General features: G+C 36.2%; 1 protein-coding gene across 1 annotated transcript in view; it reads right to left on the bottom strand.

Annotated features, from left to right (window-relative positions):
• Window positions 1–299: 299 nt before the first annotated feature.
• The window catches only part of LOC125660930 (disintegrin and metalloproteinase domain-containing protein 10-like), a 46,615-nt gene continuing 26,181 nt past the window's right edge, over window positions 300–20,733 (bottom strand). Inside the window, exons 10-18 of the mRNA XM_048892754.2 lie at window positions 20,659–20,733; window positions 20,141–20,321; window positions 16,910–17,011; window positions 15,783–15,867; window positions 13,899–14,058; window positions 10,088–10,210; window positions 8,852–8,991; window positions 6,229–6,351; window positions 300–2,209 (exon numbers count right to left, since the gene is read on the bottom strand). The exon at window positions 20,659–20,733 is cut by the window's right edge and continues 106 nt beyond it. Of these exons, the coding sequence (XP_048748711.2) occupies window positions 2,057–2,209; window positions 6,229–6,351; window positions 8,852–8,991; window positions 10,088–10,210; window positions 13,899–14,058; window positions 15,783–15,867; window positions 16,910–17,011; window positions 20,141–20,321; window positions 20,659–20,733 (1,142 nt within the window). The 3' untranslated portion in view covers window positions 300–2,056. The remainder of the gene's footprint in view (window positions 2,210–6,228; window positions 6,352–8,851; window positions 8,992–10,087; window positions 10,211–13,898; window positions 14,059–15,782; window positions 15,868–16,909; window positions 17,012–20,140; window positions 20,322–20,658) is intronic.

Here is a 20,733-nt window from a genome sequence, read left to right as displayed (position 1 = left end):
AAGAAAGTGACGTTTTTCATTCAATGTCCGAAAATCCCTCGGGGATCCGGATTTGAATAGATCCTCGATACCTCTTGCTTGTCGCAAGAGGTGACTAAATGGGGCGGTCCTTCGAGTGAGACTGCAAAACCCGAGGTCTCGTGTCACAGCAGGTGTGGCACGGTAAAGATTCCTCCCTACTCGAAGACCATAAGCGCCGAGCATAGGCTTAAATTTTGCGGCCCTTCACCGGAAGTGGTGACGTCTCCATATCAGTGAAAACTTCGTGAACGGAATACTAAACAATATACGACGAACCCTTTCACTCATTTATGTTTTATTTCACCGCTGTGAGGAATATGAAATGATACTCACATGTACAGAATGTATTTGAAATAGATACACGGATAGATGATACGTTTAATGGATGGATATTAGAAACTAGCAGGGGTACTGAGGACCTATTTTAACCTAGGTTCACAAGGCACTGTACAGTGATCAATCTTACAATTCAAATAAAGAATACAACATTAAGATTAAGACAATCTCCCTTAGCCCCCCCCCCCCCCTAAATATATTGAACTAAATATAACCCCGAAATAATCCCACTTAATAAACATATTGAACTAAATATGACCCCGTCCTTAATAATCCCTCTAAATCAATGTATTGAATCAAATATGACCCCGTCCTTAATAATCCCTCTAATTCAATGTATTGAACTAAATATGATTCCCTGTCATAATCCTCTTAAATTAATATACTGAACTAAATATATGACCCCGAAATGACCCCCCTATATAAATATACTGAACTAAATATATGACCCCGAAATGACCCCCCCCCCCCCTATATATAAATATACTGCACTAATTATAACCCCCGTCCTTAATAATCCCCCTATATAAACTAAATAGTATCCCTGTAACACCCCATACATAGATAAATCAACTAACTATAACCCTGTCACATGTACTCCGTAATAGATATGTTAAACTAAATGTAACCCCCAAAATAAATACAGTAAAACACGATTAAAACGAAGCTACAGGGACAAAACTATTCATCACAACCAGACTTCATTATACAGTAAAACAAGGTTATAACGAATATCCAGGGCCAGCGAAAAACAGTTCATTATAACCAAACTTCGTATTACAGTAAAACACGGTTTTACTTAACCTTCAGGGCCAGTGAAAAACACTACATTATAAACAAATTTCGTTATATCCTATTACAATTTCGTTATTTTCCTCTTATAAGGGAATGGATGAAAGGCGAAGATAACGAACAGTAATCAATTTCATAACTCTATCATAACATCACTTCATAATGAGAAAATAAGCGTGAATTCGTTATAAAAGGGGATTCATAGAAGTGTGAATTCGTTCGATATAAGCATGTTTTACAGCTGTAAAGTTCTTGAATTGCATTACTGATAAAATAATTGTTTTAATTCTACAGAATATACATTTGAACATATGTAATTTTCCATAAGACTGCATTACAAAGACTCCGTGATATCGATCTATTAATGATACAATGAATGTTTTAAAGCTACAGAATAAATACTCATATTAATCTACGTGTATTAATGATACAAAGAATGTTTTAAAGCTACATAATATATAATCATTAATATTTAAAACTCACTACAAGAGAGCTATCAATATACTAATGATACAACGATTGCTTCATTTCTACAGAATAAGCAGGAGCTGTCCAAAGACTGCACTATGAAACCTCTCTGACATCAATATCTCAATAATGCAATGAATGCATCAATTCTTTGAGCGTATAAAAAATACTCTGTGTCGATGAGAAATGTAAACTTGAAACTCCAAATGAATAATAAAATTGTCCTAATGTGTGCACAACAATCTATGATGTTCTCATCAATGCCTATCTTGTTTGTGAAAACAGGATCTAATAAAAACGAAAATTATAAACACTAATTCAGACATACAAAACAACTAACTGGACTGAATTTGATCACGAGAGTTTGATCACGAGAGTTTGGCACAGTTCATTGATTCAAAAACGCAACAACAATTTATGAATATTATATCATATATGGCTAGACTCTTTTAAGTTCCATATTTCGCCTATTATCGCCCTCTGATCGCCTGTTATTGCCCTCCGGTCGTCTGTTATTGCCCTGGGGTCGCTTATTGTGGCCATCAATATAATATGGTCCTGGATTTTTCACTGGTCCTCTTTCCTTCTTGTTCTGTAATACAAACAATAACAATCTGTAATACAAACAATAACAATCTGACCTACTTATTCCAATACAAAGGCTGTCAGTTTCAGAATAGTATATTACAACACCATTTTATTAGTTTTTAAAATCTATTATAATCCTGCATAGTGTATACATCTGTAAACACATTTCTTTTTCATTATATATCGTTTATTATCATGTGGTTATTAAACGCATGAATTCGGTGCATCATGTGTTTATTACAAGCATATAGCGTGTTTTCATTATAAGCATGCATTCGGTATAAAATGTGTTTATTATAAGAATGAATATGGTATAGCGTGTTTTCATTATAACCATGAATACGGTATCATGTGAAACTTATACGGTACCAATTTTGATGCACCAGATGCACATTTCAACAAATAATGTCTCTTCAGTGATGCTCAACCGAAAGGTTTGAAATCCGAAATAACAATGAAGTCTTAGATCTATTATAGGGAAAAAAGAGGAGTCAAATTCGTCAAAGGATAAGAGCTATGTGTGTGGTTATCATAAGCATGTATGATTCATACAGCCGACGCCGTGTGAACATGATTTGATCAAACTTGATTTTACTCTGTGTCAAGAAGCTTTCAGATGAAAGGTGAAGATAGCGAATAGTGATCAACCTGGTAACTCCTTTAGCAATACAAAACAGATAGTTGGGAAACATCCACCACGGACAGATAATATCGACATTTTTGACCCAGTGGTTCTTAAGAACAAGGTAATTTAAAAAAATCCCCCAATACATCTTAATGGAAAACTTTGATTCCATATTGTGGCCTCACGCTACCCTCAGGGACTATTATTTGCACAACTTTATATTTACTCTATATCGGTATGCTGTCAAGTAACTTTTAACATTTCAGGTCCAGTGGTTTTTGACAGAAATATTTTCAAAGATTTTCTCTATATATTTGCATAGAAAACTTTAATCCCCCTATATTGTGACCCAACCATGCCTCCGGAAGCCATCTTTTTATAAACATTAATCTGCAGTATATTAGGAAGTTTTATGGTAAATTTTAGCTCCTCTGTCCCAGTTCTTAAGACGATTTCAAATGACCCCACCTTCTTCTTACATTTTTTTGCTATTATCCCCATTTGAAGGGGGCGTGGTCCTCTGAAGGGAACACAGCACTTCATTTCTACAATCGTGCACTCCCATCACTAGCTGCAATAATGTAGCCCTCTCTGATTTTTTTTTTTTTTTTTAGGGAGAGGGCTACAACTCCTTAGGATCTCCGTAATGGTGCAAATGCGGGAGTGATTCACTCCCGCAACATTTGCGCTCATTCTAAACATTTCCTGACTTTCTTTACGTAAATAAAATGATATTCTATGTTTCTTAGTCAATATATAAATTTACAACCTGCAACTTAAGATTTGTGAGGCTCTATTCTACCGTTTTCAACAATTTCGATAAATTCCAATTTCTCGATTCATATTTGTGCACCATGTTTGATGTACTGAAGTTTCAACTTCCGATTGTCAAGTCATTTGCATATGCCATATAAGGTAGTATTTACATCAATGGACAAGTATGGAGGCGAAAGCTATTTCGTCGGTATTGAAAAGGTTTGAATTTAATATCAAGTTAAAAACCGAACAGCAGAGTGTAAATTCTTTCTGCAACAATATGATTTTCCTTTCTTTGTCGAAGTGGCTCAAGTAACTACATTTTTGCACTGATTGTCAATGTTTAGGTTTTTTATTAGATCCACCTACGAGATCTCGCGATAACAAGCATGGCGGAGCAGACGAAGAATTTTGCATGCTGTACATAATATTTAATGAAAAACACCTTATTAGACATGCCCGAGCACAAGGTTGGTACTCCTTTTGGTGTAAACAACATTTGAGACTAATACACAGAGTTTATTATCGGTTATTCATAAAATTATTTTGCACCATTACGGAGATCCTATGGAATTGTAGCCCTATCCCAAAAACGTCAGAATAAAAAAAAATTGGATAGGGCTACATTATTGCAGCTATCCCATCACCATAGGATGAATAGCATTAAGTTTGATGTTGAAATTGGTCCAGTGATTCTAGAGAAGATGTAAATGTGAAATGTTTCCGGACAGACAGCCGCTAGACAGAAAGTTATGAGAACAGTTCACTGGAGGTAAGAAGCGTGCATATACCATGATGTGTGGTGATCAGAAACGTGAATATGTTCATCATACTGTAACCATGAAGCGTGCATATACCATGATGCGTGGTGATCAGAAACCTGGATATGTTCATCATATTGTAACCATGAAGCGTGCATATACCATGATGCGTGGTGATCAGAAACCTGGATATGTTCATCATATTGTAACCATGAAGCGTGCATATACCATGATGCGTGGTGATCAGAAACCTGGATATGTTCATCATATTGTAACCATGAAGCGTGCATATACCATGATGCGTGGTGATCAGAAACCTGCATATGTTCATCATAACCATGAAAATGGTATCATATGTATTTATTGTAACCATGAATACAGTATTGCGTGTGTTTATTACAACCATGAATACAGTATTGTGTGTGTTTAGTATAACCATGAATACAGTATTATGTGTGTTTATTATAACCATGAATATAGTATGTGTGTATTATTATATTCATGAATACACTATTGTGTGTGTTTATTATAATCATGAATACAGTATTGTGTGTATTAATTATAACCATGAATACAGTATTGTGTGTTTATTATAACCATGAATACAGTATTGTGTGTGTGTTTATTATAAAATCATGAATACTGTATTATGTGTGTTTATTATTACAATATGAGTATCTGTTATATGTAAATTGCTTGTGCTGTTAGAACGTTTGTTTAACGTAATGTTTGCGTTATCTTTAGCTTGTTGCATGTAATTTGTTTGTGCTGATTGTGTATTACATGTAGTTATTTGTGCTGTTACATGTAATTATTTGTGCAGTTTCATATATCACTGTTCGTTATCTTCACCTTGCAGAATTATCTGTTGCATGTAATTTGTTTGTGCTGACTGTGCTGTTGTATGTAATATTTTGTGCTGTTACCTGTAATTATTTGTGCTGTTACATGTAATTATTTGTGCCACTACATGTAATTATTTGTGCTGTTACATGTAATATTTTGTGCTGTTACATGTAATATTTTGTGCTGTTACATGTATTTATTTGTGCTGTTACATGTAATATTTTGTGCTGTTACATGTAATTATTTGTGCTGTTACACGTAATTATTTCTGCTGTTACACGTAATTATTTCTGCTGTTACATGTAATTATTTGTGCTGTTACATGTATTTATTTGTGCTGTTACATGTAATTATTTCTGCTGTTACACGTAATTATTTCTGCTGTTACACGTAATTATTTCTGCTGTTACATGTAATTATTTCTGCTGTTACATGTAATTATTTGTGTTATTATACTTTCATGTAAAATACTCGAATCTGATTGGTCGAGAAGCATTTGAAAAAACATATTGTTACCCTCTGAGAACAGAAAGCACGCGCCCCAGGGTGATAATATCTAGCAACGGGTAACAGTACTTGACAACGGGTGATATTATAAAAAATTATCACATGCGTCAAATTTATGCGCGTACGGTTCGCCGTAGATTGTTAGACGACGTCATTTGAGTGTTTGTAATAAACGGGAATACCCGCATCGATTTACGACATATCGCAAGACAGTGATTGATCAAATGTCAACAGACGTAAGTTTTTCTGCTTTCCTGTTTACATAACATTCAGTATAATAAAACAAATATTGCATGTAGTTGAGGGTAACATTGAAATTTTCACCCCTCGAGAAACCATTGTCAACCTCAGCTACGCCTCGGTTGACAATGGTTTTCTCGGGGTGAAAATTTTTCAATGTTACCCTCAACTAAATGCAATATTTATATACTGTTACATGTAATTATGTGTGCTGTTACATGTAAATATTACATATCGTTATCGTTATTTTGTCACATGTAATTAAACCAGTTCACTACAAATCGTTACCTTATCTCGGAATTTCTTTAGCTTCGGATTTTCACTAGGTGTGTTGACTGAACACAGTTTGATGAAGCCGCCCATTAAGATAATCACTGCGATCGCCATTAACATAACTGCCCACCAATGTTCCTGTTGAATGAAGAGTGATACACCATCAGTACTTTAGTCATTCATGGACAGACATATGAAATGTTTAGCACTAACCATAATATAGTCACGTGATCGAAATGCAAATAAGTGATTATCTACTGGTCAATGATTCATTATAATGTAAAATTTCTACAGTACCAATTTTGATGCACCAGATGTGCATTTCGACAAATGATGTCTCTTCAGTGATGCTCAACCGAAATGTTTGAAATCCCAAATAACAATGAAGTTTTAGAGCTATTTATAGCGAAAAACAGCGTGCCAAAAAAAAGTGGAGTCCAATTCGTCTAAGGATAAGAGCTATGCATGAGGGAGATAATCCTTAATTTTGAAATGAATTTCTAAATTTTATAACAGCAATCTTTTCAAGCTAGTAACGAAGTACTTAGCTACTGGGTTGTAGAGACCCTCGGGGACTAACAGTGCACCAGCAGAGGCCTCGACCCAGGGGTCATAATGTAAAACTTATACGGTACCAATGTAACACTATCAATCAATCCGCACTATTCACACACAAGAACTGTTGTATTTAATTCAATCTTTAAATCGTTGATCTTTTTAAGTAAGCAATACAAAATAGATAGCTGGGCAAACACAGATCCCTGGACACACCAGAGGTGGGATCGGGTACCTAGGAGGAGAAAGCATCCCCTGTTGACCGGTCATTATGTCAGAAAGCTTTTATATAAATTTTCACTCTCCTGGTCCAGTTGATTTTGAGAAGATTTGTCAAGATTTTCCCTATATATTTATATGTAAAATTTGATTCCCCATTGTCGCCTCATCTTACCCCTGGGGACCATGATTTTCACAAACGTAAATCTGCACTACGTCAGGAAGCTTTCATGTAAATGTCCACTTTCCTGGCCCAGTAGTATTTGAGCACATGATTTTTAAAGATTTTTACTATATGTTTGGATGTAAAACTTTGATCCCCTATTGTGACTTCATCCAACTTCCGGGGACTATGATTTTTACAAACTTAAATCTGCATTGTCAGAAAGCTTTCATGTAAATTTCAGTTCTTCTGGCTCAGTGGTTCTTGAGAAGATTTTTTGGACAAGTTTGGTTATAATTGGCTCAGTGGTTCCGGAGAAGAAATCGAAAATGTAAAAAGTTTACAGACGGACAGACAGACGGACAGACGACAAACAAAAGGCAATCAGAAAAGCTCACCGGAGTTTTCAGCTCAGGTGAGCTAAAAAAAAACCTGAAAGTGTCTATACTGATGAAAGACGTTATATAATATATGAAAGACAGTGATAAATCTCACAACTCCTACAAGCAACAAAAAATAGAGAGTTGGACAAACACGGCTCCCTGGACACACCAGAGGTGGGTCAGGTGCCGAGGAGGAGGATACATCCCCTGTCGACCGGTCACACCCGCCGTGAGCCCTATATCCTGTTCAACTAAACGGAGTTATCCACAGTCAAAATCAGTGTGCCAAGAGCGACCCAACAATTTGCATGAAACAAATCAGACAGCAAATGACAGGCCGTATTGGCAAACTAGATGTTACAACCTTACGTTAACACGACATGACTAATTTGGACCGGTCCTAGAGTCAAAACCCTAGGGTTGTAAAATTCACTATTGTGGTTCATTCTTTCCTTTATTTCCTAATAGGGACTTAGTTTCCATACCGTATCAGCAAACATAAAGAAGTCTTTTAAATGGTAAGAAAACAATCTCTATAGTCTTGGAACCAAAACCGTTACCCTCTCGGATAATGAAACGTACAATTCTGGTAAAGGACGACCCACTCTTTCTGAATGTGTCAAGAGTCTCTATTTAGTATCAATGCAAGGTGAAGATAACGAACAGTGATCAATCTCATAACTCCTACAAGCAATACAAAATAGATAGTTGGGCAAACACGGACCCCTGGACACACCAGAGGTGGGATCAAGTGCCTAGGAGGAGTAAGCATCCCCTGTTGACCGGTCACACCCGCCGTGAGCCCCATATCCTGATCGGGTAAACGGAGTTATCCGCAGTCAAATCAGTGTGCCAAGATCGACTTAACAATCCGTATGAAACACGTCAGACAGCATTTGACCCAATGCGAGGTTGTATTGACGAACTAGATCGTTATAACGACCATAGAATTTGCAAAATGCTGACTTCAATCGAGACTGTTGAAATCCCTGTACCATCAACTTGTTTGTCAGTAGCTTACCTCGATTTAAAAACTGACTATACCCAGAACAAGCTCTTGCATATCGAATCAGTTGAGATATATAAACACCATATGCAAGTGATAATGGAATATTGCTACATAAATGTGGGAAGTTGCATTCAAGAAAATATTATTCATCTACACTATGTAATACTAGGTTTTGGACTCATCTTGGACCCGTGTAGTTCTGGAGAATGTGAAAAGAATGCAAAACGTTTTGGAAAGACAGACGAAAGACAAGAGGCGATTACAAAGGCTTCCTTGAACTTGAAGCTCACGTGACCTAAAGCAACTCACGATTATCCAGTCTCGAATAGTAGAGAGAGTTTCTTCGCCAAAAATCAGGTTTTTCAGGCGTTCGAGCGGCCCGTCATTATCCACCCCTCTGCACCTGTGGAATACGTCACAGTACCCGCGGTAATTGTTACAGGGTGTACCTAAAGTAAAAGTGCGAGTGTGAGTTCATAACATGTTTTAAATGGTTGGTTAAGCATCTGATGATGACAACGAACAGTGACAAATCTCACAAATGTAAAACTTATACGGTACCAATTTTGATGCACCAGATGCGCATTTCGACAAATAATGTCTCTTCAGTGATGCTCAACCGAAATGTTTGAAATCCGAAATAACTATGAAGTTTTAGATCTAAATATAGCCAAAAACAGCGTGCCAAACAAGTGGAGCCAAATTCGTCCAAGGATAAGAGCTATGCATGAGGGAGATAATCCTTAATTTTGAAATGAATTTCTAAATTTTATAACAGCAATTAAATATACATTCGTATTTTCAAGCTAGTTCTAAATACAAATTTTAAAGCAGATGAAACACGAACACCTGGAAACATCAGAATTGGGATCATGTATCTTGGAAAGGTAAACAATCTTCATTAGGTAAACAGAGCAATCCGTAGTTAAATTCAGTACAAAAAGGACGACCTAACAACCTGTCATCAAATAGCATTGCATAGCGACCACAGAATCTGCGAATTGATTACTGTTAAAGAGACTGTAACATCAACTCATTTTTCAGTGTTCAGCATCTATTGAAAAATATCATTCGCAGAACATGTTCTAAAATCAAGTGGGAGATAAAACAAAATATAGAAAGTTGACGGTGGAGAATCTGGATTCATGCCTTTAATTGTTTGTCAGTAGCCTGCCTCGAATTAAAAACTGTCCATACCTAGAACAATATCTTGCGTATCGAATCAGTTGAGAGATAAAAACACCATATGTAGGTAATAATGGAATATTGTTTCATAAACATGGGAATTTGACGATGGAGAAGCTGAAGTAATCTCGTTTATCATACAATTTAGTTGTTAGTTTGCCGATAATGAGTTTGTTCAATAAAATGTCCAATTATGAAGCAGATATAGAACCCTCACCCTATTCCTAACCCTGTGGTATCCAACTGTTAATGTATTCATTATTCGCCGAGCATTAATCTTCGCCGATGCGCATGGAGTGTAATAATATAACCCTATTTAAAACACATTCATCAAATGAAATAATAACAACATGTCCTGACCTGATGCTACAGAGATATGCTGCTGCTGCGCTAATCCAGATTTATTTTTCACATCCGTCAGTAGATCTAAGAACTCCTGTGGAACATTGGAATCAGCTGATACAAAGCAAGTGTCATTGCCCTCTGTAAGGAAAACAATTAATAACAAAACGAAAACAATTAATAACGAAACGAAAACAATAACAAAACGAAAACAATTAATAACAAAAAAACGAAAACGACATCGTCTGACAATTATTAACAAAACGAAAACGACATCGTCTAACAATTAATAACAAAGCGAAAACGACATCGTCTAACAATTAATAATCACCTAGGATAATCCATGTGAAGATCATGTTCTCAAGAAATGTTTCGGTAATATTTCAAAATTTAAAAAACACGTGTTTAAGAAGCTATTATCAAGCACAAATTCACGACCATTCAATCGATGAAATACAAATAATGAAACATATTGTTTATTAGCAAACAAAAACGTAGATAATCAACTTATTGACTCTGTTATTTAATCTTGAAAATCTGAAAGAAACTGTATTTATCGTAATTTCACATCTTTCCGATTTTACCTTATTTTATCACCTTCATTGTGGTTTAAAAGGACAGCATGTCATATAATAGAATCGAATACTATATCAATCGATGAATAGAATGTAATCTGCTACACATTTGTCTTTACAAACTACCATCCACATTTATGATAAACGATTTTCATTACACAAACTTTCTTTGACAAAATTATAACGAACAATTGTTTTAACACTACACACCTTGTTTACACACTACACACTTTGTTTACACACTACACACTTTTTTTTACACACTACACATCTTGTTTACACACTACACATCTTGTTTACACACTACACACTTTGTTTACACACTACACACTTTGTTTACACACTACACACCTTGTTTATACACTACACATCTTGTTTGCACACTACACACCTTGTTTACACATTACACATCTTGTTTACGCACTACACATCTTGTTTACATACTACACACCTTGTTTACACATTACAGATCTTGTTTACACACTACACACTTTGTTTACACACTACACACTTTGTTTACACACTACACATCTTGTTTACACACTACACATCTTGTTTACACACTACACACTTTGTTTACACACTACACACCTTATTTACACACTACACATCTTCTTTACACACTACACACCTTCTTTTAACACTACACACTTTGTTTACACACTACACATTTTGTTTTAACACTACACACTTTGTTTACACACTACACACTTTGTTTACACACTACACATCTTGTTTACACACTACACACTTTGTTTACACACTACACACCATGTTTACACACTACACATCTTGTTTACACATTACACACTTTGTTTAAACACTACACACCTTGTTTACACACTACCCATCTTGCTTACACACTACACACTTTGTTTACACACTACACACCATGGTTACACACTACACATTGTTTACACACTACACATATTGTTTATACAATACACACTTCGTTTACACACTACACACACTACAAACCTTGTTTACACACTACACACTTTGTTTACACACTACACATCTTGTTTACACATTAGACATCTTTTATACATACTACACACTTTGTTTACATACTACACATCTTGTTTACACACTACACACCTTGTTTACACACTACACATTTTGTTTACACACTACACACCTTGTTTACACACTACACAATTTGTTTACACACTACACATCTTGTTTACACACTACACACCTTGTTTACACACTACACAATTTGTTTACACACTACACATCTTGTTTACACACTACACACCTTGTTTATACACTACATATCTTGTTTGCACACTACACACCTTGTTTATACATTACACATCTTGTTTACACACTAAACATCTTGTTTACACACTACACACCTTGTTTACACACTACACACTTTTTTTTACACATTACACATCTTGTTTACGCACTACACATCTTGTTTACATACTACACACCTTGTTTACACATTACAGATCTTGTTTACACACTACACACTTTGTTTACACACTACACACTTTGTTTACACACTACACATCTTGTTTACACACTACACATCCTGTTTACACACTACACACTTTGTTTACACACTACACACTTCACACCTTATTTACACACTACACATCTTGTTTACACACTACACACCTTGTTTACACACTACACAATTTGTTTACACACTATACACTTTTTTTACACACTACACACCTTGTTTACACACTACACACCATGTTTACACATTACACACTTTGTTTACACACTACACACTTTGTTTACACCGTACACACTTTGTTTACACATTACACACTTTGTTTACACACTACACATCTTATTTACACACTACACACCTTGTTTACACACTACACACTTTGTTTACACACTACACACCTTATTTACACACTACACACCTTGTTTACACACTACACACTTTGTTTACACACTACACACTTTGTTTACACAGTACACACCATGTCTACACACTACACATCTTGTTTACATACTACACATCTTGTTTACACACTATACACTTTGTTTACACACTATACACTTTGTTTACACACTACACACTTTGTTTACACACTACACACTTTTTTTTACACATTACACATCTTGTTTACGCACTACACATCTTGTTTACATACTACACACCTTGTTTACATATTACAGATCTTGTTTACACACTACACACTTTGTTTACACACTACACACTTTGTTTACACACTACACATCTTGTTTACACACTACACATCCTGTTTACACACTACACACTTTGTTTACACACTACACACTTCACACCTTATTTACACACTACACATCTTGTTTACACACTACACACCTTGTTTACACACTACACAATTTGTTTACACACTATACACTTTTTTTACACACTACACACCTTGTTTACACACTACACACCATGTTTACACATTACACACTTTGTTTACACACTACACACTTTGTTTACACAGTACACACTTTGTTTACACATTACACACTTTGTTTACACACTACACATCTTATTTACACACTACACACCTTGTTTACACACTACACACTTTGTTTACACACTACACACCTTGTTTACACACTACACACTTTGTTTACACACTACACACCTTATTTACACACTACACACCTTGTTTACACACTACACACTTTGTTTACACACTACACACTTTGTTTACACAGTACACACCATGTCTACACACTACACATCTTGTTTACATACTACACATCTTGTTTACACACTACACACCTTGTTTACACACTACACAATTTGTTTACACACTATACACTTTTTTTACACACTACACACCTTGTTTACACACTACACACCATGTTTACACATTACACACTTTGTTTACACACTACACACTTTGTTTACACAGTACACACTTTGTTTACACATTACACACTTTGTTTACACACTACACATTTTATTTACACACTACACACCTTGTTTACACACTACACACTTTGTTTACACACTACACACCTTGTTTACACACTACACACTTTGTTTACACACTACACACCTTATTTACACACTACACACCTTGTTTACACACTACACACTTTGTTTACACACTACACACTTTGTTTACACAGTACACACCATGTCTACACACTACACATCTTGTTTACATACTACACATCTTGTTTACACACTATACACTTTGTTTACACACTACACACTTTGTTTACACACTACACACTTTGTTTACACACTACATACTTTTTAATGAGATACCAGTGTTTACAGGCTGGCTACATACCTTGTTTACAGGCTAAGTAACACATTCTTTGTTTCTGATCCACAGAAAAAGGACCGCTACCGGAGTCAATGTAACATTCATCCCAGGACGTGTTGCCAGTGTTGCCAGTGTTGCTAAGTGTGGAATGACCGATCTTTTTACACAACGAGCCTTGACATACCTATTAAAAAACATGAAGATAGCGGACAGTGATCAATCTCATAACTCTCACAAGGAATACAAAATAGATAGTTGGGCAAACACGGACCCCTGGACACACCAGAGGTGGGGTCAGGTGTCCAGGAGGAGTAAGCATCCCCTGTTGACCGGTCACACCCACCTTTAGTTGAAGGAGTTAAACGTCTTCTCGAGAATCTTTCACACAATGACCAGCAGTGTTTCACGATTAATTATGTTAAATTCTCAGCTCATCGTCGCCCAGGTACTGACCTCAGGCTGGACTTAGATCAAGCACTCAATAAAAAGTCATCGCGAAGTCGTGTAATCATGGATAGTGATTGATCTGACAACTACCGCCCGGTATTAAAGGGACCGATTCACGATTTCTCCCAAAATTTTGTTTTTCCACATTAATGATTAAACTCTACTGTTTAATGAAAGGCGAAGGTAACAAACAGTGATCAATTTCATAACTCATATATGCAAAACAATATAGATAGTTGGGCAAACACGGACCCCTGGACACACCAGAGGTGAGATCAGGTGCCTAGGAGGAGTAAGAATCCCCTGTCGACCGTTCTATTGAGTTTAAAAGGTTTCACCAAAAATATCAAGGTTATAGATTATGTCAGAAGCTCATTATAAATTATTTGTTTTTGTTGTGTAAACAAAGATTGAGGTATGTTATTGTTTACAAAGTTTTGAAAATGTTAAGTTATTAATCTAAGTTTATAATAATATCACATTTCACGTCTAAAAATGTATTGTTATTAATCTAAGTTTATAATAATATCACATTTCACGTCTGAAAATGATCAATCCAAATTTCTGACATATATATCACATTCCACGTCTTCTCTAAGTAAGATTTGCCATTTAGAATTTGAATTTGAATCTGTGCAAAATTAGGATGCTTTAAATTACAAAATTAGCATTACACTGGTTTGTAAACATAGGCAGGGCTTCAGTCTTGTTTACATAACACAAAGAAGACTTTTATTCTTAAATTAAGAAGGTCCAAATTTCGGGTGTCAAACTTAATTAAGTTATATTTTTTTAATGTTTAACATCAAAGACGCAAATAAATCATAAAACGTGAAGTAGTCCCGCTAGAAGTGACCTTTTGACCTTATAAACGAGGGTCCCATGTCACGGTGGCCGTTGGGATGATAGAAGACCCCCACTGCCATGGCCCTGGGTGACTGACACTGGTAAAAAAAAATATGGCTTATGTCTCTATTAATTATATCTAGGTCAGGAATCTCGAGTGGACGAAAATAATACACATACAGCCCAGTAGCTAAGTACTTCGTTACTAGCTTGAAAATACGAATGTTTATTTAATTGCTGTTATAAAATTTAGAAATTCATTTCAAAATTAAGGATTATGCATAGCTCTTATCCTGACGAATTTGACTCCACTTTTTGGCACGCTGTTTTTTGGCTATAATAGCTCTAAAATTTCATTGTTATTTGGGATTTCAAACATTTCGGTTGAGCATCACTGAAGAGACATTATTTGTCGAAATGCGCATCTGGTGCATCAAAATTGGTACCGTATAAGTTTTACATACAAAGAAACGAAACATTGGTTGAGTGTGCGGCATACACAACAAGATTGTTTTTTTTTTTTTTTTTTTTTTTTTTTTTTTGGTTCCTCTTGATTTCTTAAGCATCCTCAATCTGATTGTCTTATTGTATGGAAAGATCAGCCATGTCACTTACCCCGTCCACGCAGACCTGGGAGAAGTCACTGCAGTACTTCATATCCGGTTCGTTTGTTGCATTGGGACAAACAGCACTCGTACCAGTGAAGCAGTCAAGAAAAAAATTCAGTTCATGTGTTTCATTTGATATCCCTTTCACAATACATAAAAACTGTACATAGATGTCTATAGAACGGCTATAGCATCATACTCTACCAGCACGCCGTGTTATATGGGATCAGTATGTATCTCTTTGCTGGTATCGAACCCGGGATCTCTGGCACGACCGTTCAATAATTAATCCTCCACCAAAGTCATGTGACTAACTATAGCATAACTTATCCTTAAAATATTTCAACGCTCTAACTACAACACTATAACAATAGATCTCAACAGCCCTGACATCACGTGACCAACGACATTCAGGAGAGTAACACTGGCTATTATCTGGCTGTTGTATCTTGTTGTATCTTCAGAAATTGTAGGAATTCTAGTTCTATATTGCATATGCAACTGAATCGCCTGGGATCAAGTTTACTATTAAAGAGTAAAGGTATAGAACTCTAAATATAGGGTACCCAAGATAGCCGATGTAAATAAAAATGATATAAATTCCACTTTGTATTCTAATATATCCATACATAATCAATCTACATTACTATAAAAGAACATTCCAAGATAAGCAGAAATGAATTTAGGAAAAATGCCTATTATTTTTTGGTTGACATTAGCTGGGCCCTGGCACTATACCACTACACAGAATGTTTGCGCATGGCAACAACAAGCTATGGTGCACCTAATTATCACAAATCCCCTATCCTCTATATTTATCAAGAGAGTAAGTATATTATAATTATAGGCGGTCATCGAAAGTAAGTATATTATAGGCAGTCATCGGTTGCCACGAAACAGGTGCGGGGACTAATTTGATGATGAGCTACCTCGTTTTTATGTTTGTCTGCACATCTGTTCTGTTCTGTGAAAGATAACGAACAGTGATCAATCTTACAACTCCTATAAGCAATACAAAATAGAGAATTGGGCAAACACGGACCGCTGGACACATCAGTGTTATGGCAGAACAGGTCTATCAACATGAGATTATTGAATTGCACTGTGTTTGTCGGGGAGAGAGAAAAAGGATATCTACAGTACACTTCACTGCTGCACTCCGTGGATACACGACATGTAACGTTGGTACTCGATCTGAACTCGCAGGATTCACTGCAACATGGGCCTTGTGAGGGACTGCAAATATAAAGTTTACCGGGTTTTTTCTCTTCCTCAATGGTGTTTGATGAAAGGTGAAGATAACGAACAATGATTAATGTCATAACTCCTGTAAACAATACAAAATAGATAGTTGGGCAAACACGGACCCCTGGACACACCAGAGGTAGGAACAGGTGCCTAGAAGGAGTAAGCATCCCCTGTTGACCGGTCACACCCGCCGTGAGCCCTATATCCTGATCAGGTAAGCGGAGTTATCCGTAGTCAAAATCAGTGTGCCAAGAACGGTCTAACAATCGGTATGAAACATGTTAGACAGCATTTGACCCAATGATAAGTTGTATTGACGAACTAGATTGTTATAACGACCATAGAATTTGCAAAATGCTGACTTCGATCGAGACAGTTGAAACCCCTGTACCATCAACCTGTTTGTCAGTAGCTTACCTCGATTTAAAAACTGACTATACGCAGAACAGGCGTTTGCGTATCGAATCAGCTGAGAGATATAAACACAATATGCAGGTGATAATGGAATATTGCTACATAAATATGGGAAGTTGACAATGGAGAAGCTGAAATCATCCCGTTTGTCATACAGTTGAGTTGTCAGTGTGCCGTTAATGTCTACTTTCAATAAAATTTCTAAGTATGAAGCAGAAGTGAACAACTCTGTGGTGTCTTTTATTTCGAGGTCAGAGATATATCGAATCGACATATGAATGAAAATTATTATTGTTAATAGACAAAACGTCGTCGATATATCTAAATGTCGAATTGAAGGCCACAGCTTTTTCTTCTCGCGTAAAAGTTTTTAAATACATTCTGCTTCATATGAATATAGAAACAGGTCAGCTAACAAAAGGAACACAATCAGTGCCCATGGGAAATTCAACAGACTGTTGGAAGATCTAATCACCAAAGACCACGAAGATATTGTTAATGAGGAACTCTAGCATATTTTTTATTTCAACTTCAGAGTACTTATGCGTCGAATCAAAGTGGTATTTAACAAAGTAAGTTTTTGGATGACTGATCACTAGATATGAATATTTCCTTTTTCTATTTTTTTTATGTTATTGATTTGGGAAAAGTTTTGCGATTTCAAGTTTACTAAAAGTTCTTTAGAATTTTTTAGAATCCACATTTGATGAACACCACTTCTGACATATGCAGTCGCACAGTACGTTTGAAGTTTCTCCTTCACAGCTGTTAATATTTTCGTGAGGAGCAAAGATAGGGGCTTGGTAGAGCACTTACTGGATCCAGCAATGTATCTTTGTTTGTAAGGGTTTTTATGTAGTTTAGGAATCCAGTATAGGTACGGTAACTTATATTCATTCGACCCATTGATTGGGATATTAAATGTGTCTAAAACTGAAGCATGGTTTTGAAGAATTTCATCTTTTTAAAGGGCAGTTGGAGTATAAGTACGATTACCAAAAGTGGAATTAATGCCAAGTTCTTTTAAAATACAATTGTAATAATGAGCCTTACAAACAAAGAAAAAGTTGTCACTAACTTTGTCAGCTCAGCTGGAACCAAAACATATTCTTCATGTAACCTATCTAATTCTTTTATCACTTCTGGTTTACTAAACACAGAAGTATAGATGGTATGTACTTTTCTTTTAATATGTTTAATGCGGGATTTTAGTATTCCTCGTGTATGTTTCATGTATTAACATCCGGGACTGTTGGGGGCGTGTCTTACATGTGCTGCCTGTATGTTTCATGTCTACTAGGTACATGTATATGTCTCTAAAGTTATGTTGAGCCTAGAATTTTCCATGTTGTAACTAGAAATGAAGCCTTATCTATCGCCGATATCAATATTTGAATTTTTTCCTTCATTGAACTCACAAAGGCAAGCTCGTTGTCGGAAGGACAGCAACTTTAACTTCAATATCTATAAACGTTTTTACCCCAAATTTAGGTGATCAATATGAATGAATCGTCCACCAGTTACCCACACCGTGCACAGTACAGCATGCTTATAACGAGCACGTTATAACAAAATGACGCTTACAACGAATTCACGCTGACAGCGAAATGATATTTATTCCCCTATGAGAGGGACAAAATGAAAACTGTTTTCCACTGACATTGGGGGTTCGCTATAACCGTGTTTTACTGTACATTTTTAAATACAAGGTCAAGATAACGAACAGTGATGAATTAAATGTGTTAAATGATCAATTAAATGTGTTAGTTTCTGTGGTTGGCCGATTTATACAATAAATTACATGTATATCAAAAACATCTTGTTTTAAAAAGTTAGCCACAAATAATCATTGTCAAATTTCTTCATTGATTTCTCATGAAAACGCAGCACTTGTGGACAACACGCATACGAATCTCATTAAATATAGACTGGGAATTCCAACAAAAATAAGTAGAATATAAATATAAGAAACACAATTCATTTTCAACAACACACGGGGATATGAATTGCAACACTTCACGTCAGCATAGTTTCTGAGGCACTATCGCGGTTCTTGTAGTTGTCTGAAGCACTATCGCGGTTCTTGTACTTGTCTGAAGCACTATCGCGGTTCTTGTAATTGTCTATCGCGGTTCTTGTAATTGTCTGAAGCACTATCGCGGTTCTTGTAATTGTCTAAAGCGCTATCGCGGTTCTTGTAATTGTCTATCGCGGTTCTTGTAATTGTCTGAAGCACTATCGCGGTTCTTGTAATTGTCTAAAGCGCTATCGCGGTTCTTGTAATTGTCTAAAGCGCTATCGCAGTTCTTGTAATTGTCTATCGCGGTTCTTGTAATTATCGCGGTTCTTGTAATTATCGCGGTTCTTGTAATTGTCTATCGCAGTTCTTGTAATTGTCTATTGCGGTTCTTGTAATTGTCTATATCGCGGTTCTTGTAATTGTCTATTGCGGTTCTTGTAATTGTCTATCGCGGTTCTTGTAATTATCGCGGTTCTTGTAATTGTCTATATCGCGGTTCTTGTAATTGTCTATATCGCGGTTCTTGTAATTATCGCGGTTCTTGTGAATTGATTGTAATTGACCAGCATAAAGCGTCATAGTTCATATTTTCATGTATTTTCGAAAATTTTCTTTAATTGCAATATGCATAATATTGTATAATTAAAAGTATGGAATTGCAATGATTTCTAAATAAATTTCACCTGCATGCCACCTTTCCTCCGCCCGACTTTGATTTGAGCGTACATTTCAGCGTATCGTCTGCGGCATTCAGGATATTGCTACGTGCATTACAACAGGTGTCACTGCAGTCGTCTTCGTAGCCACAATCGCACTCCTCGCCCTCCTCCACAATACCGTTACCACAGAATGCCGCGCCCGACGCTAAAATCAGAGTGATAAATGTGTTGACGTATCAATATTTAGCACAATGATAACTTTATAGTGAGCAATCTCGATCATTCAGACGTTTATAGTGAACAATCTCGATCATTCAGACGTTTGTGTAAACTCTCCACAAACTTATTGATTCTTTCTTCCGTTCTTTTCTAAAGTCAAAGTGAGGTTTCGATACAGACTCTGATTAGCTCGTTCGAAAAGGTCATATCGAAACACTGGACATCAGAAGCATAAATTTTCCTCAACGACGACATTCAAGTGAGCACCCGTTGGTCTTCTCGTGTTCGGACTATGCTACTTTTACAGTATCAAGGTAACTCACCTTTGAAGCAGTTGGTCTTCCCGTATCTGCTGTTGACCACCGCGTCCAGCACGCGTGTGATGTTGTCCCTACTAC

This window comes from Ostrea edulis, chromosome 8, assembly GCF_947568905.1.
Source record: "Ostrea edulis chromosome 8, xbOstEdul1.1, whole genome shotgun sequence".
Classification (NCBI taxonomy): domain Eukaryota; kingdom Metazoa; phylum Mollusca; class Bivalvia; order Ostreida; family Ostreidae; genus Ostrea; species Ostrea edulis.
Note: the sequence above shows the minus strand (reverse complement) of the source record. Positions and strands in the feature narration are given on the sequence as shown.